The following is a 25,741-nucleotide window of genomic DNA, read 5'->3' on the forward strand; positions in this document are numbered from 1 at the left end:
CCTGCATGCTTCCTATACCCATCTGTATGGCTGACAGCGATCATTGAAGGATCAGTTTGTGTTATAATTCCACAATTTGTACTTGCCATTGGGGTATGTGTCTAAAGGGGTATCTTCACAACAGAATAGGTGTTGTGTAGCTTAAGCAGAAGGCGACAGAGGAGTTAGCTGAGAACCCTCAGTTCCTCGGTGGGTGTCGTGTCCAAAAACAGGAAGCCATAAGACTTCACATTTTGTGCTGCTCATCGGTGCACCCCTATCATTCATGTCAGGGATCACCAGCCAGCACTCTGAAACAACTCTTTAGGCGCTGGTGGTCCCTACCAAATTGTCATCAGTGAGTAGTAAAAAATGTTTGATCAGTTTTTCCTGTGCAGAAATGAATCCACATGTGTATTTGGCTGCCAGTTTGTCCCTTGAGGGCATCCATCAGGAAGCCCAGTTATTCTCAGACTCCCTACCCGCCCTAATTGACACGCACCTACCATCTGAGTGCACATGCACCATATCTGTGAAGTTGTTGCTGTTTGCCAACTTTATTTATAGAACCTGAGCATCTGTAAGGAGAGGTCAGATTGCTCCTTTCCTGAAGAATCAGGTGTCTGCTATCTTTTGATACACATGCTAGGGTTAAGGTCAGTGGTGTAGCATGGGCACAGACAGACAGGTCTCAAGCTTGGGACAAGCATGCATTATGCTTCCCTGTCAAAATGGGGATTGACAGATTTTAATTTTAAGCACCTCGTCATTGATTTGTTTGAGCTATATGCTTTTGAGCACAGGAAACTTAAAGCCACTTCCTTCTGGCATCTCGTTTTCAGTGCCAATAATGTTTTTAGGTCCTCTATGTTATCACACAGGAATGCGGGTTGCACAGAGCATGGGGCTTGTCGATAAGAAGGTTGGTAGTTCGAATCCCCACGACGGGGTGAGCTCCCGTTGCTCACTCCCTGCTCCTGCCAACCTAGCAGTTTGAAAGCATGAAGTGCAAGTAGATAAATAGGTACCGCTCCAGCAGAAAGGTAAACAGTGTTTCCGTGTGATGCTCTGGTTTGCCAGAAGTGGCTTAGTCATGCTGGCCACATGACCCAGAAGCTGTACGTCTGCTCCCTCGGTCAGGGGTCCCTTTACCTTTACCTTATCATCACACAGCATATGATAACACTGGGCAACAATTTTTTACTTTTTGAATGTTGTCCAGATTTCTACAACTGATTTAGGGTATTTTTGCACTGCTGAATCAGGAATTGGCATCCGTTTCTCTCCATCAGGTCAGGTTTTTGTGCTGTGTTGATTTGAAAAAAAATCAGATCTTGTGACAAAATCGATTACATTTTTGTGGCATTATCAGCTGGTTTTTGTCAACACATATCATCCTAAATATGTTTTTAAGAGGGAAAATATTTTCCCCCAACAACATATATTGATTACCTGATAGAAACATCAATTACTGTATACTGAATGGTGGGCATTGATAAAGGTAAGTACACATAAATTGCATGTTGCTTCACCATTTTTCAAACTTCAGGGCTTGAAATTCTGTTTCTTGGAACTCCTGGAATGCTCAGCGGCAGGGAGGTCTCTCTTCAGAATCCAACAGTAGTCAGCCATCATGACTGCGTCGCAGCGACCCTGATACCTGGTCTCTATCTCTTTCATGTCCTGATGGAATCTCTCCCCCTGCTCGTTACTCATTGAACCCAGGTTCTCAGGAAACTGGTCCATATGTGAAAATAGGTAGTGCATCTTGACGCTCATGTTGCAGCCCAGGTTTCTGAAAGCAGCATGTTGTTGACAAGTTCTGCGTAGTTTCTGGCCTTATTGTTGCCAAGAAAGTTCTTCACTACCAGAACAAATGCCTTCCACGCTTCCAGTTCCACCTCGTTCATTGAGTTTCCGAACTCTGGATCTCTGGTGAGCTGACGGATCTGAGGACCGTCAAAGATGCCAGCTTTCAACTTCTCCATGGTCAATCCTGGAAAAGCCTGGCACAAGTAAATGAAGCAGTCACCATCCTTGTACAGAGCCTTAGTGAACTGCTTGATTAAGCTGAGCTTGATGTGCAGCGGTGGGAAGAGTATTCTGTCTCTGTCCACCAGAGGGTCGTTGACGACGTTCCTTTCTTTGCAAGGCACCAATTCCTCCCGCACAGGCCAGTCCTTCTTCGTGTAATGCTGAGCACGGTCCCTACTATCCCACATGCACAGAAAACATAGGTACTTGGTGAAGCCAGACTGTTGTCCCAACAAAAAGTTCACCATCTTCAGGTCAACACAAATAAACCACTTATGCTGATCATAACCAATTTTCTCCAGCACATACTTCACTGCTTCATAGTTCTCCTTCAGTGTAGTCAAGTGAGCCAGGGGTATAGAGGCAAACTGGTTGCCATTGTGTAGCAGAACACATTTCAGTGATCGCTTGCTGCTGTCAATGAACAGTCTCCAATCTTTGGGTTCGTACTGTGGCACTCCGAGCTTGAGCAGAAGCTGTGCAATATATGCACAGTACACCAAGTCCTTCTCTTCCGAGAAAAAACGGAGGTACTCTTGATGCCTGTTGCAGAAGAAACTGATGCGAGCACTGTCAGAGAGGAGGTTTTTTTCCTTCAATCTGGATGCCAACAGTTTCGGCAGAGTCCTTTGACAATTCTTTGTAGGGCGGCTGCCCCATTAACTTAGTTTTGATCCCCTAACTTTATGCTTTGCTGGACCAATTTATGGAAGATTTCGAGGTTTTATGACTTCAAACTGATCCCTTTTCGACATAATCACCCAGAACTATCGGACCTGAATACTTCTTGTCATTAAAATAATCATTTCCAATCAAAACAATTATTTGACATGGCATGTTACCCCCACCAACTTCTTCTAAAATGCTCCACACAAGCGTACATGTGAACAAAAACGTAAAAAAACGACATGTGGCCATAGCTCAAAAACTTGACCTGATTGAGCAAAACCAATGTGATTTTTGGATTCAGCGCATCAGATTTGTCCTAAATCAACTGAAAAAACGCAGACAACAAATTTGTTGTTGACCAGTGTAATCGTTGATAGGTTTCCTTGTTGGGGTAGCTGGGAACACTTGGGTGACATAACTTGCTCTTTACACTCCGGAGAAAGATTTTCGTAATTTTGTCTCAGGTGTTCTAAATTTTGACAGATTGCAAATTCAGAATGCAAAGAAGGGCTCTCCCTACAGTATAACATTGGTTTGCTGAATCGTTGTCCCCCCCCCCCAATTTTTACACCAATATTCCATGTCACATTTTTACTATTTAATTTAGATCACCAGACCTCCCTCCCTCCCTTCATGGGTTTCTACTTTAATAAGAATTGACTACATATTTTTGTATTACCAACTCCTGATTATTCAAAAATAAAAGAAAAAGCATATAATAAACATTTCACATTACAAGCTCTTCACATTCCTGCCAGTAATTTTAAGTGTTTACAATGGTCTTTTAGATAATATAAAAATGTATTCCAATCTTTTTCAAATACTTGATCTTCATGGTTTCTGATCTTTGCCGTCAATTTCTCCATCTTTGCATAATCCATCAGTTTTATCTGCCATTCTTCTTTTGAAGGTAATTCTTGTTGAATCATTGCTGCTAATTTGCTCGCCTGCTTGGTAATATCTCTCTGAATATATCTGCAAACTACTACATTGTGTTAAGGGAGTAAACCCTTTCGGGACACAAACAACAGGGGGAATTAGCTTAAATGTTTGATTATATTGTTGTAGCCCATCCTGGTCCCTTTTTTCCAGTTTGCTAGATCCTTACTAGTTTACATTCCTAGAGAAAATGTAGTCTTTTGAGCTAAGGTGCTTGTGAGAGGATAGACAGAATTGCTGTGGAAGAATGCTCTTTGGCAACATAATCAAGAATGTATTCTGTGTTGTTATTTTTTTAGTACAGAATGGTGAAAGAAGCCCTGCATGAACGTGCCAACCTGCTTGAGATCGCACCTCATTTATCTTCTCCTCTGCCTATAATGCTTCCTGTTTACAAGTAAGTCACTTGATGTTTGTTCTGAATTTGCTTCATTTAGGGTGGTTGTTCAATCTGGGTCACTGGGAATGAATTTTAACATGTCCCCCCCCCCCAATTATGTTCTTCAGTTTGTGACAGGCTTGCATCCTTGATTGTGGAGGTAAAAATTTCACCATTGCAGTTGCGGATGTCTCGCCTTTTGAGAATACAAATTCCAGAGGGAAGCTTTTTAAAAGGACCTTTGTCCACTTTTGCAGGACAGAGGGGCTGGAGATGTCACAGGGGACATCCTCTCAGTCAGAGGAAGGTGGAAGGGCCATTAAGTCTGAGAGGGACATGAGAGGGGATTCTAAAACTCTGTTCCTGAATTGGGCAGCTGGTGTTCTTCTTCATGTCTTACTTTGGCTATTGCAAGGGGACCAAGTTTGGGGCCGTGATGTGAGGCTGAAAGAATAGTGAGTTGCCTAAGGCCTCCTAATAAGTGTGTGATTCATGTGAGAATGGGAATGGATATATTCTGGTTTGTAATTCAGTCTTGATTTTTTAAAAAACCATCCACCTTACAGAAGTTCAAGGTGGTTCAGAATAAGGACCACACAATGCAATAAAACAATCACAAAACCAAACAGAGCAGCAGCCCAAGAAATAAAATGTCTTGCAGTGTCCTCACGCAGTGTTTTGTCCTTGTACCAACCCTCTAAGATACGTTAGGCTTTAGAATTGACCTGTAGAAGTTACACACTTCGCTTCATGGAAGTGCAGAGACGAGAATGGGACTTCTCCCACACACATCCAACCCACTCTGGTTCTTTTGACTCTTCAGAAATATAGTTGTGGTTTGCAGTATCCTTTCTGAAAGACTATGCAATAGAAACCAGGCATGTGAAATGGTCTCCTTGATTTATCTCCCTCCCTCTGTCTCCTCTCGTAGGTGGTGGCAGCTGCCGTACTACTGGGTGGGAATTAAACTCTATGACCTTGTAGCAGGAAGCCAGTGTCTGAAAAGCAGCTACGTACTTAGCAAATCAAAAGCCCTGGAACTCTTTCCTATGTTGCGGAAGGACAAACTCGTAGGTGCCATTGTCTACTATGATGGTATGTTCTCTTAACTACCTAACAGCTTTTATTTTTTGTTTCATTAGTCTGAAACAAAGACCGTTGCATCTTCATTAATCGGTTTTCTTGCTTGCTTCACTTGTGTGGAGCTAGTTCCTATGCAGCTACTCTCCAGCAGCATGCCTTCTTCTAGGCTGAGTCATGGGTGGTTGATGTTTCTTCGCTATGCATTTGGACATTATTGTGATTGCATTTCGTATGATGGTGCCTGAGGTGAAGGGACAGGTTTCCATTTGTTTGGAAACATTTGGACACCATTTTGAGTCAATATGGCAGACCGAACCTTTCGAAACTGCAGTGATTTTAACCCCTGCACCAATTTTTAGGTTTGTCAGAATTCCTGAGCGACGCCACGTGTGAGGGCACCAGTAGTAAATGTGTGGCAGTTATGGTATACGTGTCAGCCCAACAGTCAGGATCAAGGAGGTGCGGTTAGCCAGCCACCAGTTAGTTTCTTGAGCAAAGAACTCTTCAGTAGCTTCTTTCACTAAACTTGGATGACTCTTCAAGAGCATCCCATCTGCATTTTTGGGCACAAAATGAAATGTTACATGCACATTGAATTGGAGTTGAACCTGCATACATTTTAATAAAGCGATGGGGGGAAGCAGCCTCTACCAAATGTGTTCAGAGATTACTAAAAGCCAAGAAATTCAGTTTGTGATGTTGGAATGCAACTATTTCCACAGCAGGGTGCCCACATAACTACTTTCTTATAGCTCTCTGCCATTCCTACGTACTAAAGGCCAGCCTCGACTGTGAATTTATTGTCTTTGTAAGACCCACAGAATGCTTTTTGTTATCAGTTTTTCCTCACTGGGTGTTTTTATGGGAACTTCCCCACCCCCCGCCACACTGTTAGGGGCAAGAGTGTATAACCTTGCATTTTCTTTCTTTTAAAAAGCCCCTCTTGTCACCAGTATACCATCTTTGCACTAGCAGGATGTCTCTCCGAATGTTCATGAATAAGATGCGCACACATTTAAGCACGAAGGCTGCCTGATGCTTCACTATGCAGCCAGATCCCACTCTCCACAAATCTGGTGCTGTATTGCCAACCCTCTTTTGGGAAGCTTTGCAAAGGCACATTAAATGTGGGATGAGCTGTGATTTGGCTGCGTAGCGAAACAGTCATACAATGGCTTCATTGTGGACCAAGTGGAAATGCAAATTGGGTCAATCTGTGCTTCTCCATCTGACTTGAGTTATCCCAAGTCTGCACCCTAAACTGTAGAGTAGTTTTGTAACAGATACTATCAATTTTCAGTGAGAAGCATCAGTAATCTGAAATAAGCAGTGATGGTTCTTGGTTTGCTCTGTTTAAGAGTACCAACCTTTCCCTTGCTTCTCTCTTTCTTACTAAAAATAACTTGAATTAAGAGCAGTCCCCTTTCCTTTCCTTTTGGGCACTTAAATTTTTCTCTTTCCCTATGAAAGAGTTAAGGAAATTGTGGGGGCTCACAGCATGAATTCGAAACTTGAACACTAATTTTCTCTTAACTAAAATAGCCTGTGCCAAATCTCATTTTATAAACAAGGCGTCTGAAATGCTTATAAAAGTATGAGTTTCTTAAGCCGCAAGAACAGCATTGGCTGCTGTATGCTTTTTGTTTGGGCAGTCAGAGATCTAGTAAGATTGTTGTCATGTCAATAATGAGCAAGCAAAATCTGTTTTGAGGCTAGATTTTTCATCAAAAGGTTTGAAGCTCAGTTTGGTTGGTGAGTTGAAGCGATTTACAATAAGAGCAGAGATCCAGTATTGCATCTCTGTGTGTTTTCATAGCAATTGTCTGATATTACTTAACTATAGAAACTGGGAAGTTAAGTTTTTTTCCCAGGAGTTGATTTCTCATTAAGAGCAAGATAACCTCTAATATTGGGCAGGGGGCATTAGCTCAATGGTAATGAGAGATGCTTTGTCCACAAAAAGTCCCCTGGCACCTCTGGTTAAAAGAACCTTAAATAGTAAGCCTAGAAAATCCTGCTCTTTGTTTGGTTTTTTAATACTTCAATCTGACTTTTGGCCTGATTTTGTTTCCTGGATGGATGACTTGCACTGGGCATCTCCTGGACCACTCAGCATCTTATCAATATCATCAAGAGGTGGCTGTGGTCCTCTCTGATGGGATAAATAGACCAGACAGTGCCAAAAGACTTCTGTTCTATTTTCATGGCCACTACTAGCCTTTATGGCACCTCAAAAGTCCAAATCATCCACCATACTCTTTAATATCTACATAAAATTGCTAGAATAAGTCATTCAGAGATTTGAACAGAAATGTTGTCAGTGTGCAGGCGACACTCAGTTCTTCCTCTTGTTCCAACTTCTAGATACATAGAGGCTGTGGAAACCCTGAACAGATGTCTGGTGGCAGTTTGGGGATAGATGAGGGCAAGCAAGCTGTTGCTCTTTCCCCTAAAAGACCAGGTTTTGCAACTGGCTGGCTTGCCAGATGTGATCCTTTTTTAAAGAAAGCATGCACTGCCTCACATCTTAGTAAGCCAGCATTGAACCACAGTTCCAAATTTAGGAGGAGCCAGGATCAAAGTGCTGAAGCCAGGGGAGCAGACGAGCGAAAGGAAGGAGTGCACTTGGTCCATGCATGTTCTGGCCTTTGTAAAGCATGCTTGGATTTTCTGAATTTCTGCCTTGTCTGCTGAACTGGTTGAATGCTGTCGATGCCCACATTCCTATAAGCTACATGTGCAGCACATGGCTGCTGATCATACGAATCTAGCCACCCCCACACTCACCCCGACCAGCAAAAAAGAATGTCCAGATGTTGATAGTTGTTACTCTCCCGCACAGTGTGTGGGAGCTTGGCTCTGGAATTTGTTGATCATCTAGGCCTGGACTGTTGCCTCAGGAGGGAATAACTTCCTGAATCTTGATTAGCGTAAACCAAGAATTAGCTGCTTATCAGTGGGGTAGCAGCAACTGGTAGGAATCGATGCCTTCCTGCTTTGATGCCCTTTTCTTTTGACCCTAGCTCTAACACCCTTGGTCTATCCCTGTTTCCTCTTTCTGTTTGTCTCAGCTCCCTGTTTATTGCATCCCTCTCTTCTGATCTACCTTCTGCTATCAGTTGCCTTCTGTAAACCTGAACCATGAGTGTATTTCCCAAAGTTTACTACAGTGGTACCTCAGGTCACATACGCTTCAGGTTACATATGCTTCAGGTTACATACTCCACTAACCCAGAAATAGTTCTTCAGGTTAAGAACTTTGCTTCAGGTTGAGAACAGAAATCGTGCTCCGGCGGCGTGGCAGCAGCAGGAGGCCCTATTAGCTAAAGTGGTGCTTCAGGTTAAGAACAGTTTCAGGTTAAGTACGGACCTCTGAAATGAATTAAGTACTTAACCCGAGGTACCACTGTATTAACATTCAGAAGAGGGGTGGGGACTCTCTATCTGGCCTCTGGTACTGTCCCCGGGCTACACCTCACCAGTTTGGTTCTGTGCCCCTCCTTTTTTTGCATGGCTGCAATGCTTCTGTTGTAGACATTGGTTTCTTCATGAACTTTCGCCTCTGGCCTCACCCACCCACAGGCATCAAACTTTGGGTGAGGAGTCAATCAAACAAATAGAAGAAATTTCTTCAGGTCCCTTCTCCTGGGCTGAAAATTGCAGGATTGCTCTGTGGGTGGCCAGCCATCCCTTCCCCCCACAGCCTGGCTTGTGAGCATAGGAAACGGGACACACAAATTGTTTGTGATGCGTGCAAATTGCCACAGCCGTGGGTTGAGTGTGGCGTGCTAAGTGATTCAGCAAACTTATTGGCTCTATGCCCAGGCGGAAACAAACAAAAAGAAATAAAAGAAACCACTTTTTACTAAAAACACACACTACTTTGGATTTTAGCTATCCTGAAAGGTTTTGCTGAAGATAAAAGAAGATTATTTTAAATAAAAAATAAAGGTCATGCAAACTCGACTCTGTTTGCCCATTGGTTATGCTGGGACAGCGGAAGGCCATTGTGCTGGCATTCTTCAAACCTGATAGCTGTGTTTAGCATGCCCCAGCCACGTTATCATGATTTGGTACTGAGAACTAGGCACTCGCTCAAATAAAATGTGGAATTTTAGAAAGTGCCAATGAAGTAGCAGCTCGTGCCTTTGTAAAAAAAGTGTTTGGTAACCAGCTTCCCTGGAGGGTTGCTTTGAGAGTGAAGTTTGGAGTGGGCCAAGGCCCTGGCTGCTTCCCACACCCTTATATTACCTGGTGTCATAGAATTGTGCAGATGGAAGGAACCCTAAGGATCATCTAGTCCAGCGGTTCTCAACCTGTGGGTCCCCAGATGTAGTTGGACTACAACTCCCATCATCCCTGAGCTCTGGCCTTGCTAGCTAGGGGTGATGGGAGTTGTAGTCCAACAACATCTGGGGACCCACAGGTTGAGAAAGGCTGATCTAGTCCAATGCAGCGACCCATACGGGGTTCAAACTTGCAACCTTGGCACTAGCAGCATCATGCTGTAGCCAAATGAGCTATCAAGCTGGTTTCCGATACTGTTGCTACAGATCACACTCCACAGTCTCTCTTGCCCCTCGATGGCCAACTAGGGAATCTGCAGGGGGCTAGATTTGGCCCAGAGGCCTTCAGTTTCTGATTACCTGAGAGTGGACCCTTCCAGTCTTTATATGGTGATGGGACACCTTTGTGCCTCCTCTGTATTCTCTTCCATCTGTTCCAGCTTCTTAGACGTTATAAGACATAAGTTATAATTTGTGTTGTTAGTAGCATCTACTGGCTGCAAGGAGAAGTGCCTCACAGCAGCTATTGTCCCCTTCTTTTACATTGGGTAGATTCAGACCACTAAAGGGTTTATTCTCTCTCTCTCTCTCCTCCCCCCAGCTCCCGGCCAGATCATTTGCTCAAACACTTTTATGCTTGCCTTTAAAAAATGAACTTAAATGCAAAATTGGGTACCAGATCTCCATTCCTTCCTCTCCCACTCTTAATTCCCTAATTATTTATCAAACCAGTGACCTGCCAAGTATTTCATTTTCTACCATATATTCTCGCTTTGTAGGCTGTTGTTGCTCTAGCCTTCTTTAATTGCATTTTAAATTTGTTTATACAGGCAACAACAACAACAACAAAAAAGCTACATTATAAATGTTGGATGTACCAGCAGCAGCAAATCGCAGACTTTACCAGGGGCTATTCTTGGTCTGTAGAAGCATCAGGAGACCTAAGCATATGTTGGATGTTAGCCTGGGTGTACACAATGTGTCCTATTTATTCAAGGTTTCCTTTGAAGCTGCAACTTACAAGTTTGTTTCTTAGGGGTACATGTCAGACTTCATTTAGCATTTGTTGGTATTCAGATACTGCTGAATAGCAAAAAGGCAACATTTTGGGGGAGGAATGTGGCTGCTATCTGAGCAGTGATCTGTCAGTTTCATTTATGTAGCTCAAGGAAAATTAGTAAAGAGGCACTATGGAAAAACCAACACTGAGATTTCTAGAGGAATTTCTAAGCGGTTTCTTTTTTGAAGCAGAGAGAATTTGATTTCAATGTTTTGAAGCTGTAACGTGGGATGCTAGGGAAACAATGTGCAACTTGGTTATTAGAAATAAAAATTACCTCTTAAAAAATAAATACTAAGCGTTCACACAAAGCATTTGCTGGTTTTAATGGCAAGGGTCTTGCTTAGATACTTGATTATGCTTCTATTAAAAGACTCCCTTTAAAGATTCTAGTTGAAGCATATGCATGTTTTGAAGACATTGATTTTAGACAATATGTATATAACATCTTTTAAAATCTTGGGAAGATTTTGTAAACAGTTCTAATCCTGTACACACTTACCAGGGAGTAAGTACTAAAGAAACCAATGGGGTTTACTTCTGAGTAGGCACACATATAAACTGTTATATGTGCCTTTTAAGAAATAAGTTCCATTGGGTAAATTCAGTGGTGTTTGTGTGCCAGTGGAACAGACTTCTACTTTGGGGAGGGGGGGAGGAAAGGAAGAGAAAATACTGTTGCATGAGAGGATGCCCATTCTGATCGCACACAGACACCATTTTATTTCAGCCAATGCAACTTATTATTATTAATCCATGAATCACTTCCAATGAGGCATCCCAAAATGATTTACAATTTAATATAAAATAAATAAAAATAGTTCAAACTCCTTTAGTAAGCTCTGCCCCGCACATTCTTAAAGAAATAAGAATTAGAAGAAGCATATATTTGAGACTTAAGGGGTTTAAAATATACTAACAAATATGAAACATTTGCATGTATCTGTTTAGAATAGGAGAAAGTTTCTTAATTATTGCCGGGGGGGTGTGTGAGTGGTCATGTCACTTTTGAAAAGTGAGACTCTCGCTCATTGTAAACCCTACAAGATTTTTTTGATTTTTTTTTTTAATGTAGGGGGACAAAAGCACCAAAAAATCAATGGAAAAAAACCTGAAGAACATTCATTAAGCTGTCAGCAGTGGAATAAGTACTTTCCCCCTTCTAGCCTCCTATGGCTGTCTTTTCAGCGTGCGCTGAATTATGAAAAGTTACAGGTTTATAATTTTACTTTTGACTAATTTATAATTTCAAGGCTATCAAGGTATATAATTGGGGGTGCACAGCTCTGTAGAGAACTTGCGCAGTTCTAAAACTTCATACGCTTAATTTCCAGCGTTTTTCTCATTTGGAAACGAAAACAGTGTGACAAGCTGCCATTGAAAAGGTTCCTTGAAGCACGCTCCTCACAATGGAAATATGACAACCTCTTTGGCGGTGCAAATCCACGGGTAGCAAGAAGCAGCAAACCGAGGGAACTGTTATGGGTAGTTAAAGGCAGTGCTGAGACTCGGAATTATTTTGAATAATTCCTATAAACTGGAACTCTTTAGGGGGAAACCTGCACTTACCTGCAGCGAGGATGGCTGTAGATGTGGAGAGCTGATTTCCTGTTTGTGGCGGAATATATGGGAAATGAATCATTTACCGTCGGATTGTGGCATCTTTATTTTTAATTGAAGGGCTCTTACTACTGTGGTTTAGTGTAAATAGTATGTGGAAGAAGGCAGTCTAAAATTTCAAGTATCCTGATGAATTACGACTGATATTCTGCTTTGGTGCACAGTGTTATGAGATACCTGTTCTTTGCAGTTCTTGTTTCCAGTACCTTTTTGTGGCATTTCATTCCTCAGAAGAAGAATGAAGATCAATTTAACTTAATTTAATAAAATGATGCCCCTCAATCACGAATGCCCTCATGAACATCGTGTAGTCTCCCTTCCGTGTTTGAACTGCTTTTCTCTCTCTCATCCTCTCCTTGCCCCCCAAAGTCACAGAGGGCAGCCGCACATATAAGCATACCTACTGGACTCCTTGTTTTTATTCCTAACAAAAGGCCGGCTCTACATTCCATAGCACCGCGGTTGCTGGAGGCGCCGTTCCCAAAAGCATGCAGATGATAACTGCATCTCCTGCTGTACCTGTAACAATTTAATTGTATAAGTCAGCCCAGTCAAGCATCCCCAGCACATGACTGGGAGACATGAAATTCATTGTCATTATTGTCCCTGTCATTTTGGATCATTATATCCTGCTGTAGAATTTTCCTCACTTCAGTGCTTTTTTTTTCCTCCAGGAACCGGGGATTATGGCTGAGGTTGGGGTGGGGGCAGGACTGTGAACTACATTTACCTCAGGGGAGCCACAGATTAAATTGGCTTTGCTCTCTGACTTGCTGGATTCATCTATTTGTATGCTGTGAGTTTAAGGTTGGAAATTTACGAGTACCTGAGTGAATTTCCATGGTCCTGGCTTTATTTGGTTTATGCATTATTATTATTATTTTGGTGGAGAACTGAACAGTAAATGCTTGCTCTTCTTCACAAGAATCAAAATGTGGGTTGGCTCTTCTTAACCCATTTTACCCTTAAAAGACCCCACGTTATTCTATAGGAAAGTGACATTATTTGCACGTTACACCACAAATACATCTGTATTCCCCAGCTTGTCATGGCTTTTCAGAGGCAAGATTCCATTGAAGCATGTAATTTATATGTGTGTGTTTTATGCAAACTTAATGGTAGGCCATTAGTTAATATGTATCTTGTTCCATAATGTAGGCATGGTGGTGTCATGGATACTGCTAAGAAAAGAAAAATGCTCTTGTGGGAGGCAGATTTTTTTCTTTTTGGTGCATGAAACTTTGAAAGACTCCTAGCTATTTCCCGAATTTAGAAAACAACAACGAATTGAATAAAAGCCAGTTAGGTGACTTTGTTTTCTTTCTTCATTGTGGTACAGGGATAAAACTTGATTGGGGTAGGGTAGCGTTGAAATACTGCCTCAAGGCCCCCCAACCCAAATGCCCCTCTGGTTTGATTTATTACATTTCTAGGCCACTTTTCATTCAAAAGAACCTAAAAGCGGCTTACAAACAATAAATGGCAATAACCTGATGGAACATCACAAACACAGCGTAAATCAGGCATCCCCAGACTTGGCCCTCCAGCTGTTTTGGGACTACAACTCCCATCATCTTTAGCTAACAGGACCAGTGGTCAGGGATGATGGGAATTGTAGTCCAACAACAGCTGGAGGGCTGAGTTTGGGGATGCCTGGCGTAAATTATATAGAATAATTAACAAATCACCAGTGAAACAATTACCAATCTATAAAGCACTGTTAACCAAGCAAGAAATAAAAAATAAGCTAAAACATCAGGATCGGAGCAAAAGTCATATGATTTAGCAAATCAATACAGCGTTTAGAATCTATAAAACAATATTAGCAATATTAAGAAAATAGCAGCCGAAAAATAAACTCAGCACTGTTAAATTCATATACACACTCTCCACACCCTATGACTCATAATCTTTCACTCTGTTCAGCTCATTAAGACCCATATACCCATGGCATCAACTCCTTTCTGAAGGTTCCTCGGGCTGGAGGGTGGAGCAAGGCGGGTGGAAAAAGGCACTGCCCTACTGGCCAACCCAGTGTCTCTCTTCCCTCTCTGCCTCCGCCATGTGCCTGGCCAAGTGACTACAATCATCTTTGCCCTGATGAGCAGAGTTGGGGTGGTAGTTGTATCTGTAAGAAGCAGGAGTTCCCATTGGTGGTAGAAACTGCTACCTGCAACAGCTGCCTTTAAAGAGCCAGGTCTGGGTTCTGGAAGTAAGAAATAAAAGGAAGGTGCTGGAATGGCTTCACGTATTCATTGGAACTCACCTTCCTCAATCCCTCCTTGCCCTGCCCGCATTGTTGCCAGGCATTCCAGTGGAAATTAAGATATCTAATCATTCTGATTTTACCTGATTGTATATGTAGCCTTTTTTGTGTGGGAGAATTCACCCTTAAGGAACATGGGTAGCACTGGTCAGTACCAACACAAATAAAGTTGCTTTGATGCGTATTAGACCTAGTTGACCCATAGTACAAAAGAAGTCAGTATAATAAATGCTCCAGTTGTATATAATTGCTGTTCTCTCTTTTTGGTGTGGAATTGGCCCTTGCATATTTGATAAAAACCCTGATTGGGAGACCTGTTGCTGGGGACCCTAACTGAAGTGGCTACGAAGAAGGCCAAGACATTAAAATCTCAGGTGTTTATTGAACTTTGAGCATGAAAGGTTTTGCTGTTTGGGATAAAATCTCCCCTCCCCACCACCTCAAAAACTGATTGCATTTAATGGTTGCTACTTATTTAAAGTTCAGTCCCCTGCCACGAGTTTATTTTTGAGCAATTGACATTATTTGACTGCATCTTTGGGGCTGCTGCTGTTCATTTTGCTGTTAACCACCTAGCACGACAGGCACACACCAATAACCTCCTTTGTACATATCCAGAGCTTCCATTGGTTTGTAGCTCCCTCACATGCATATGTAGGTTTTTAAAGCTGTTGGTCGTCCATATGCTTTTTCTGTGAACCACAAATATAACATCAGTGTATGGATGGCAATCACACTGCCACGTTATGTATGGAATTGTCCTCAGTTATTTGGCGTTGCCATGACTGGTTCTATTTAAGTTGATGTATAAATATTTCTACCACACTTAATCGCTTTCAGTCTCTGCTCGCTAAATTCAATTACAGTGGACCCTCCGGATACGAATTAAATTCGTTCTGGGTGTCCGTCCGCAACCCGAAAAGTCTGTAGGCAGAGGTGCCGCTTCTGTGCATGCACACAGTGCGATTGAGTGCTTCTGCGCACGTGCACAGCGCGCAGAGCGCTTCTGCACATGCACAAAACGTGCAGAACGCTTCTGTGCAAGTGCACGCAGCGAAACCCGGAAGTATACACTTCCAGGTTTGTCGCGTTCATAACCCGAAAGTTACGTATCAAGAGTGGTACATAACTAGAGGGTCCACTGTATTGTTTTGTCATTTCAGATATGTGCTATTTTCTTTGGAATTAGATCTTCTATAATTGTAATAAATAAATACTCTGCTTAAGGTGTTTCCCCCCTTCTTTTTGTTGCTTCCTCTTCCTGCAGCGAACAAGGATTCCTCATTATTTATTTAGAAACTACCACATGTCTCCAGTGAGTGATGAAGTCACTCTGCTTCATGAAGAGTAATTCTGCATCTTCCATATATCTCTGACATATTACCTCCTGTCTCTTTTTATACCCTTAGATCATAATTCTGGTTTTAGTTGGTTTGGATAAGGTCACGTAAGAGGAAGTAATTTCCTTGATGTCCTATGAAGTGGGCAATAGTTCATAAAACTATTGGCTCCACTTGAGCAATTGTGATATGAGACGAGATACGAAAAATAGCTATTGACCAATTCCAATGGAAAGAAAATGCTTGCGCCTGTGTGTGTGTTTGCATTTGCGTTGTGTGTGTGATGCAAACATAAAAATGCAACTTTTGTTCTCACTAATGCTTCTCACAGAGAATTAGAAAGCTGTGATTTGGTATGCATGTAGGCTGACAGGCTGGTTGTTTGAAAAGTCTGCAAATGGGACATTTTAAATGGAGTGGAGCCTTTACGTGGCCAACAACACAGTCGAAGCCGAGTTTCCCATGGGCTCAACAGGGTTGTGAGAGTTTGCATTGGAGAGAGCTGGGGGAGGTTTTGCAGCAGCCCCAAATTCATGTCTGCTCTAGGCAAGCAGTTGGGTAGAAGAGGATGGGACGTCTCTCCTCACAGTCTTCCAAAATCTCCAGGTTGCATCAGAATAGAATTTTAATGGCAGCCGGAATTGTATCTCTAGTTGCAGAATTCAAGCTGCGTTGTGACTTTTCGTCTATACTAGCCTTTGTCCACCTGATGCCCTCTGGATGCACTGACCTGCAGCTCCCATCAGTCCCAGCCAGAATGGCCAGGTTGGCAAAGACTGGTCTGCATGTGTGCATATGTGCGCGCACACAAACACAAAAAATTTATATAAAGATTTCTATACACACAAGATGTGTTAATTATCCCTTGTTTAATAATGTGCACTGACATCGCCACATTTGTCCAACATTGTAGCATGGCCACAGAAAGGCTGTCAAGACATTTTTCATTGTGACATTTTAGCGTGCCTTCCCTAAACTGGCACTGACAACATTTTGCTTTCATTTTAACACTATGCGTTTACTTACCCTGACACTGCAATAAGATGCCTTTGACAAGTTGAAGGCTGATACAAAGGAAGTGGGGTAACAACATAATTAAAAGCCAACACCACCAAGTAAATCCTAATTCTGATCTGCCCCTCGCAACTTGCCCCCCTCCCCATGAAGAGAAATTCATTATCTGGGAAGGCCTCTGGCATTGCACTTCTAAGTGCCTGAGCAGTGATTCACACCTGGTGTCATGCTAGTCATTCCTCTCTGACTAGATACCACTAGAATATCATTATTTTTACCTTTGATACAAACGAAGATAATACCTTTTTCATTGGATCAGTTTCCAGTTATTAAAGCTTTCAAAGTACATTGAATTCCCCATCAGCAAACCAATATCCCGTGCATCCGTAGAATACATTTAAAGCCCTCTTAAAATTGTGGCTCTGTGAAAAGTCTCCTAACAACCCTCAGCTCCCTTTACAATTTACAGTTTGATCAGTAAGAGCATGAGGCTCTTGATCTCAGGGTCGTGGGTTCTAAACCCACGGTAGGCAAAAATAATCCTAGATTGTAGGGGATTGGACTAGATTGCCCTCGCCATCCCTTACAACACTACAGTTCTATGATTCTATTATTATTATTTGAGGGAAACCATGACTGTGAACATGCATAGGAGTGCTTTTAAATGTATGGTGTGGATCTGACCTTTGTTTTGTATAAAGCTCTTTTCATTTTACCATAGAACTTGCCCAAACTTCTCCAGTAACATGCTGGTTTTTGTATTTGTATTTTTGGGGGCATGTTCACATGTTCACATTCCTGCCAACCTAGCAGTTCGAAAGCACGTCAAAGTGCAAGTAGATAAATAGGTACCGCTCTGTCGGGAAGGTAAACGGCGTTTTCATGCGCTGCTCTGGTTCGCCAGAAGCGGCTTAGTCATGCTGGCCACATGACCCGGAAGCTGTACGCCGGCTCCCTCGGCCAATAAAGCGAGATGAGCGCCGCAACTCCAGAGTCAGCCACGACTGGACCTAATGGTCAGGGGTCCCTTTACCTTTACCTCACATTTTGTCCCTCTTTTTGCATGGAAGTCCACCGCTGAGGTTCCCAAATCTTGTGATGCTACTAGGCTAAATCAGGAGCAGGAGGATTGTCTGAGGTCTCCCTATTAGGCTAACAAGCGGAGACATAATTGACAAGTCAGTGACAGAAGATTAGGGAAATAAAATGGTCCTGAACTGTCTGTAGAACCACATCTGCTGAGTGGCTAGCGAAAAGGCGATGCTCCTCTTGACAGAGTCAAGACATGCATTCTTTCCTACATTTATGAGACATTGAAAAGGAACTAGTAACAGCCAATGCTCCTTTTGCGAGAAGCAGTCTCTGTTGACTCTAAGGAAACTGGGACATTACAGAGTCTTAGAGGGGGGCAGAAAGGCTCTGTGGGTGTGTGAATGTTGGTAGTGTGGAGCTGGGTTAGATATTTGTGAATTATATACAGAAGAACATGAGCCGTGATAGAAAATGTTTCCTTTGTTGGTCAACGGATTGCTGATCTCAAGAATTCCCATTTACACTGTTTGGTCCCTTCTGCCTTACTAAGCTATAAAAAAGCTATACTAAGCTAGGACTCTGGGGGTTGCTGTGCATTTTATCTTTTTAATAGGTTCACTATGCACTTTATTCTGATGAATATGTACCCTGTAAATCTATCTATCTATCTATCTATCTAGATACAGATAGGCTGCTTCTGCCTTCAGCTGCTCCACTGTAAATCTGCAATGAGATTTACATCATAATCGCAGATAGAATTCAATGCGGAATCACACCAAGATTGTCCTGATGATCCTGACTGAAAACTTATGTGAATTGTAGCCTGGTCAATACACAGCGAAGGCTAAAAATGGAGCTGGTTGGGAAGGAAGGTTGAAAGAGAAGCTACAGTTACATTGGCCACAATTATTAAGAGGTTCTCCCCCCCCCCCCAGTGCAACCCTGTACTACTCGGCTCACAACATTTTGCTGAGTCCTCCTGGAAAGGCTTTCTGGTGGGGGGGGGGGCGCAGTTCCTGGAGGCTTCGGTGGGGAGGATGAGGAAAGAAAGGTTCATTGCGCAATATTGCATTCTGCATGTGCAGCGTTGGGTAGCACACAGAGTTATTTAAAAAGACAGTATTTTAATTTTTGAAAAACGAAATAGTATTCCCTCCCCTTTAAAAAGTGGTTTTTCCCCCTCCGTCCTGTTTTATGTAATCCCCCTCCTCACAGATGGCTTTTATTTGTATTGTCCAGTCACTTTCAAGCTTTTGTTCTGAATGGTTTTGGCTTGTTCAGATCTTTTTGGGACAAATTAAGCATTCTGTGCTGTGATTTTTTGATATACAAAAATCTGTCTGATCTGTCCTGAGAGGTGACAGAGCTAAAAGAAGAAGAAGAAAAAGGAGAGGTGAGGAGGGAGGACATAGACAAGAGCAGCAGCTAGCAGAGGGTAGAGTGTTAAGTGGACATGTGTTCAGGGCAAGTGCTGTGCTTTTACAATTCCTGCTACTTTGCCTACAGGTTAGCGGCTGTAGGCTTGAAGACAGCTGACTCAGCTCTTTACTATGAAAGAACACTGAATTATTTTGACAGCCCTGTTCTTTTATTTGTATATCTTCTTTCAGACCTGATGGCAATTTTAAAAAAAGACTTTCTGAATCTAAGAGTTATTACTGAAAGAAAAACAAAATTGTCTGCAACCACAAAACATTTATCTTAGTCTTACCTACAATCCCATTGGTACACTAAAACTATATCTATCTTTCCATCTATCTATCTATCTATCTATCTATTCTATCTCTCTATCTTTCTGTATTTTTAAAAAACAGATTCTTCTGCTTCTCTTCTCAACTTGTCGTCTCCCATAATATTTTGGTGCCAATTAATACTAATGGACCATTTGCTTTATTTTCTTTGTTGCATGGTCTGTATCTCCTTTCCGAATATCCCAGCATGGAACTCAGGAGATACAGAAGCACCATTTTATTGTATTATGTTATTTATTTAATATTTATATGTGCTTCTCGTTAACAAAGCTTGCCTCCGAGCAGTGTACAAGGATAAAATTTAAAATACATTAAAACAAATTAAGCACACAAAAAAGCCGAATCACAGATGCCAAAGACAGTTGGTCAGTGCTGATAGTTGGGGAAAGTCTGAGCAAACAGGGTGAGTTTTCAATAAGAGCGGAAATCACCCAATAACCCATTCCACCCAAATTGCAGAAAAAGAGGGCATTTCAGAGGGTAGGAGCTGCTAAGGAGAAGGCTAACTTTTGTCCTGCTACCAAATGGGCAGGTTGCAGCACTATCAGCAAGGTCTCTTGAGGATCTCTGTGATCTACTGAGTCTCTATAGGGAAGGTAGTCTTTCGGGAAACCAAGTTGCTCAGGGTATACATTAACAACACCTCTAAGGGAATGGCTAGTGAAGTGTCTTCAATTAGTCGTCATGAACAAATTGATTCATGCATTTCTTTTTATAGGAGGAACGGTGTGTTTTATAAGTCAACATTTGTTAAGAGGCGCATCTATTTTGTGAATTATTGTAATGCAAATTTTCAAAAAAAGGCAGACTTGAAATTTTAAAAATTACATAAATTATGGGGTTGGTTTGTTTGTTATTTAATCCAGCCTCAAAAGAAGCAGAGGGCTGTGTAGCTAACAGTTCCTTCAACACAGGTGTGATATGTGTGATGGCACCAGTCTGCTCAGTATCCTGGCTGCCCAATTGTGCAGTTTCTGAACCAACCTTAAGGGTCGTCCTACAGAGGGAGCACATTATAACCAAGCATTGAATATTAAGGGGAACTGGGGGCAGGGTGATGCCATGGCTCCCCTCTCTTGTTCCCCTCTGAGAAGAACTTGAATTTGTAGCCACATATTTTGAATCTACATAATTTGGATCTACATACTGAGGCTGCAACCTTATGCATGCTTACCTACAGTGAGTTCTACTTCCAAGTAAACAGCAGGACCAACTGTTATAAGCCCTATGCTTTTTAAACTTCCCTCAGGGAATCCTTTCCACAGCGAACCACATCTGTCAGGTCTAGGGCAGGCCCAACACTCTGAGGTTGCAGATTATCTATTTCAAGAACAATTAAATAGGGCTGTCAGTCAGGTATACATGGCAAATATCTAAACCCTTTTGCTGTCCTCTCTAACTGGCCATCCTATCTGTCTCTCTGGACATGTTAGCATTATTATGTAGCCTAAAAACACAAGCATAACAAATGCTCCTGGAGTATAGTGCTGCTTTTATTTCTTTCTTTTTCCTTCCTGTATTTGTAGGCTTCTGTTCAGGGTTGTCCCTCATAAGGTTCTCAACACTTTAGGAAAAATAGCAGTGATTGATGACATTGCAAGTCATAAAATAATTAAAGGAATGGCTGAAGCCCCATTAATACATCTGAAAATCACCACGGCAGCAGATAAAAACAGTATTGACAGACCTAAAACAAGCGCAAAAGCAGGCAACAACAACAAAACCCCCACACAAAAGACTAGTGACTGGAAATCACCAGCATAAATCTCCCATTAAAAGCAGTACAGAATAATAAGCAAAGCCTTCAGTGCCTGTTTAAAAGTAAACATTGATGGGCCATACATACCAACCTAGGAAGGGAATTCCATAGGCATGGGGCCACCACTGACAATGCTCTGTCTCTTGTGCCCATGTATCTGTCAGTTATTGGTATCAAAACCACATTCAGAATCTTGGGTGCCTGTTTTAGGCTTGTACTGCTTTGGCCTATAATGTTAAGATACATATATGTGTGCTGGCCTTCATACCTTGAGGAAAATCTCTTGTCTTCTGTGATAGCATCTTTTGCCCTTCCTGTGCTGAAATGGCACCCTAAGTTATTCTGGTTGACATGGCAGGGCACCTGCTTTACACAGATAGCAGTGAACAAGAGAGATGAAGGGGAGGATCAGACTTGCTTGGCCTCATCAACAGAGAGAAGCATTGGCTATTATAATACTTGGGCACTTGGCATTCTTCATGTGTGGGGACTTGGGGCAGTGTATCACATCACCTCAATATAGGGGTGGGGAACTGGATCTGAGCCAGTGTGCAGGATCCTTATCTTCTCCACCCCTGCAGGCCAAGTTTGACAGGTGGGTGGGGCCCACTTCTGCCATCCTGGTTTAATGTTAAGCTAGCTGATAGTGCTTTCAAAGTCTCACGCACAGCACTTTGCCATCTCCAATGCTGGAGCGCTGTTGACAGAGCCTGCAAACCCCAACTGCTTTTTATTGTTAAAATAATTCAGCATTAATACACACATATTTCGAATATACAAACATACAAACATACATTTCATACAATCCTTAAAAATGTTCAAACATACCTACACTCAATCCCACAGATAATTCCTTTTTCCCATCACCATCCACCACCCCTCACCCCACCTTTGTGTTAGACTTCCAGTCTACTCAATTGCAATTTCTTTCCACTTCTATTACTTTCTTTCACACACGTTTAACCTAATTTCATGCTGCTTTTTCTATTACACATTGTTATCCATCTTATTTAGTATTCCAGTATTTAAAACGGAACTTGTTTATTCTAATAGGAGTTCTGATTTTTCAATATGGTTTTGCAAGTCTCCTTTAAACACCTTCCAGTCCCTGTCTATCTTCTCTTTTGAGATCCTTTCAATTTCTCCCATTGTTTTGGATATATTGTAGTACTCCAATAATTTGGCAAGCCACTCTATTTTTGTTGGTATAATACCACTATTCCAATTTTTCGCAATCAGTAGCCTTGTGGCTACTGTTGCGTATAAATATAATGCCTTGTTTTCTTCCTTTAGACTTCCTGGTACTATTCCCAATAGAAAACCTTCTGGTGTTTTCCTAAATGAATATCTGAACATTTTTTTCATTTCGTTATATATTGTTTCCCAAAATTGTTTGATGTTTAAACAATTCCACCATATATGTATCTTAGCTTGTATCAGAAGAAGTGTGCACATGGCTGGTGGCGATTTAATGCCTTGTTATGATTGCCTTGGGATTTGCGGCTTAACTGTTTCTGAGCAGAATTCTCCCTGTCTCCCAGCAGAAACCCTTCCGTGTGTCCCCCCCCCCTCTATTTCCTTTTAACTGACTTGTCTTTGCAGAGGAGGAAACCAGTCTTTCCTCCTTCTGTCTGTCAACTTAATCATCCATGAACAGAGATAGAAGAGGCTCCTGTCTGTAACAGGGCAGTGCTCCTAAGAGGAAAAGCTTCTGCAGAACCAGCTAGGGCTTTGCTGGCCAGCCAGACCTCCAGAGGGCACCAGTGAAAGGGGAAAGTAAACCACAAATGTTGCTGAAAGCAGTTTTGCAGCTGTTGCCCCCAGAATAGATACTCCCGCAGATTTGCCACCAGTAATGAATTTTCAGCTGCTACTTGGCCAGTTCTGTAGTGGACACCATTCAGAGGAGAAAGGAAAAACATCATGGGAAGGGTGTTTTAAGCCACTGGCTGCACTCTGAAGCCTTGCAAGTTGTTGCAGGAGAGGGACTGAGCAACTTCATGGGATGGGTTTTTCTAGGACCAAGGTGAAATTGTAAAGCTCCCTTGTTATTTTTGTTATTGGGTGTTGTTTAAGTAATCATCTTATATGTATAGTCATGAAATGTTACAATTTTTGGTTAGTTATTGTGCTGTTTTGCTCTGTTATTAGGTAATTATTTTTGTACCATTTGGTTTCCAAGTGTGTTGTTTTCTCTGTTGTAAGCCGCTGTTGCGGAATACAAATAAAATATATGAGTGGATTATTAACTCCTTCAGTTATCTGATGCCAGAACTTACTCGAATTCTGGCGTGTGAGAGGGATTCTTGGAAGAATAAAGTAGGGTCATGTTGGAGTTTGAAGAACACCTGTAAGACTTTGGGCCCAGTTTTACAGGTCTCCTGGTTCTATTTGGTGTAACTAGCAAAGATTACAGCACCTTTAAGGGATGGATGCACACAATTCATGTTTTCCCTGTGTGACCTTCCATGGCGAGGCATGGATCTGGGTCATGTCTTTATGCATTCTGCTATGGTATGGCTATGCCAAAATCACCCTTGATTTTCGTAGCACTGCTGAATTTGGGATGGTTGGTAACTTTTGTTACAATAACTTTTGTTTTCTAACAAATCTTGCTGAGATTGGCAGTTTGAAGAAAAGTCTTCTCATGGCAGGAGAGGAGAGCAGAGTTCCTTGTTTGTAACCACAGTGATCCAAATGTCATAACAATCCAAGCCAAAGACTGGTTATGAAACGCAAAGGGGATCCAAGCTGTGGGGTGGGAAACGCCTTTGATTTATCCCTTTCCCAGTTGCATCTGCTGTCTCTTTTGAGAAACTTTGCTGCCCTTTTACCTAAACAGAACCATAGTAAGAAACCCACAAGACTCTTTATTCCCTGAGCATGTCTTGCTATTTTTAAAAGCTGTATTTCCAGTAAGTGGGTTACAGGTCCTTGTTAAATAGCATTTCACCAGTGAGAATGTAACTGTAGTAGTTGTGTAATTTACCATTGCTGAAATGTCCTCCACCTATTTTGGAAATCCTTCTGAATGTTAGATGGCTTGTTTGTAGTTGTGTGTATATTTTGGCTTTCAAACAACTAAAGAGCAGCTCTTCATGCAGATTTCTAATTGTTCAGATCAGGCATCCCCAAACTCGGCCCTCCAGATGTTTTGGGACTACAACCCCCATCATCCCTAGCTAACAGGACCAGTGGTCAGAGATGATGGGAATTGTAGTCCCAAAACATCTGGAGAGCTGTTTGAGGATGCCTGGTTCAGAGGCTATGCATCCAAAGGGAGAATTTTAACTCCTTTAAAAAACTAAACTTGCATGCTACCAATCTGCTTCTGGATACTTTCTGCATAACCTCATCCTATTCCATTAACTTATTGTGTGGCCTAGTAGCTCTCTTCCTTAGTGTTGGGGAAGTTGCCATTTTTATTTAATTTATTTATAGTTTCTGATCTTAATCTCACTGTCTCCAGGCAGCTGAAGTGACAAGCAATTTTTATATATATACATGTAATGGAACAATATCAAAATAAAATCAAAACCTTCTGTTTTTTAAACAAAAGCTATTGTTCCTAGCTCCCTTGATTTTTTTGTATGCTTTGGGGTTTTCTTTTCCCTAGGCCCTATTTAGCTTGCTTAAGCTTTCCTCGGTGGACTTCTTCCACATTGGAATGAGAAGTTTTGAAGCCGTATAAGAGTTCTGGGAGCCATTGATCCTCCTTCTACGTTTTTGCCCTTTTGGTTTTCGAAACGGATTGCTCGCATAGCGGCTGGGTGTTGCTCTGGCAGAATCGGAAGGGGCCGAACTTTACATAAATCATTTATACTGAACGCTTGGTATGCTGGCAACATAAATCAACAGCAGTATCCATTACCATTCATTCACCCCCCCCCCCGTTTTTTTATCAGTATTATCTTGATAGAACCGATCCCAACTCGTGGGCATGCTGAACTCTGCCGTCGGAACTCCAGCACTTTGTAATTAATTATTCTGGGCACACAGAGCTTGGCCCTTGCTACGCAGAATAATTGCTCCCAGCCAACATCCAGGGTTTTAACTTCAGTGGCAATAATAAATAGAAAGTCTCAGGTGATGCCACTATTTTAAAGTAATTAATCATTTCCATTCTTCTTGCTCTCCCCCCCTTCCCCCCACCAATGCTCTCTCTTCCATGTTGATTTCCCCCCCTCTCTCCTCCTCAACTAGGAAGATTCTGTAATAAATCTTTAATGATATATATGTTAAGAGTGATCTGTTAACTAAACCTCCTTGGGTTCTTTTTTTCTTTGTGTGTGTTCAACAAGATTTTATTATACACACACACGCGCGCACACACACACACACATATACCCCCAACCCTGTGAATGCTATTAGTTGTGAACTTAAAATGTGCATAAAATGAATGTCTCTTTCACTGACAGCAGAGGCTTAGCAGTGGAATCCCTGAAAGATCATTGCTTGCTTCCTTTTTTTAAAAAAAATTAATGTCATGCAGTGTGTGTGTGCTATTAGAGATTGTTAATTAACACCAGT

At 41.9% G+C, this 25,741-nt stretch overlaps 1 protein-coding gene across 2 annotated transcripts in view; it reads left to right on the top strand.

Annotated features, from left to right (window-relative positions):
• The window catches only part of GPD2 (glycerol-3-phosphate dehydrogenase 2), an 87,383-nt gene that overhangs the window by 29,557 nt on the left and 32,085 nt on the right, over positions 1-25,741 (top strand). For both annotated transcript variants that reach the window (XM_081871882.1, XM_081871883.1), the window contains exons 5-6: positions 3,921-4,018; positions 4,932-5,095. In XM_081871882.1, coding sequence (XP_081728008.1) covers positions 3,921-4,018; positions 4,932-5,095 — 262 coding nt within the window. The remainder of the gene's footprint in view (positions 1-3,920; positions 4,019-4,931; positions 5,096-25,741) is intronic.

This window comes from Podarcis erhardii (genome assembly GCF_964252035.2).
Source record: "Podarcis erhardii genome assembly, chromosome: 1".
Classification (NCBI taxonomy): domain Eukaryota; kingdom Metazoa; phylum Chordata; class Lepidosauria; order Squamata; family Lacertidae; genus Podarcis; species Podarcis erhardii.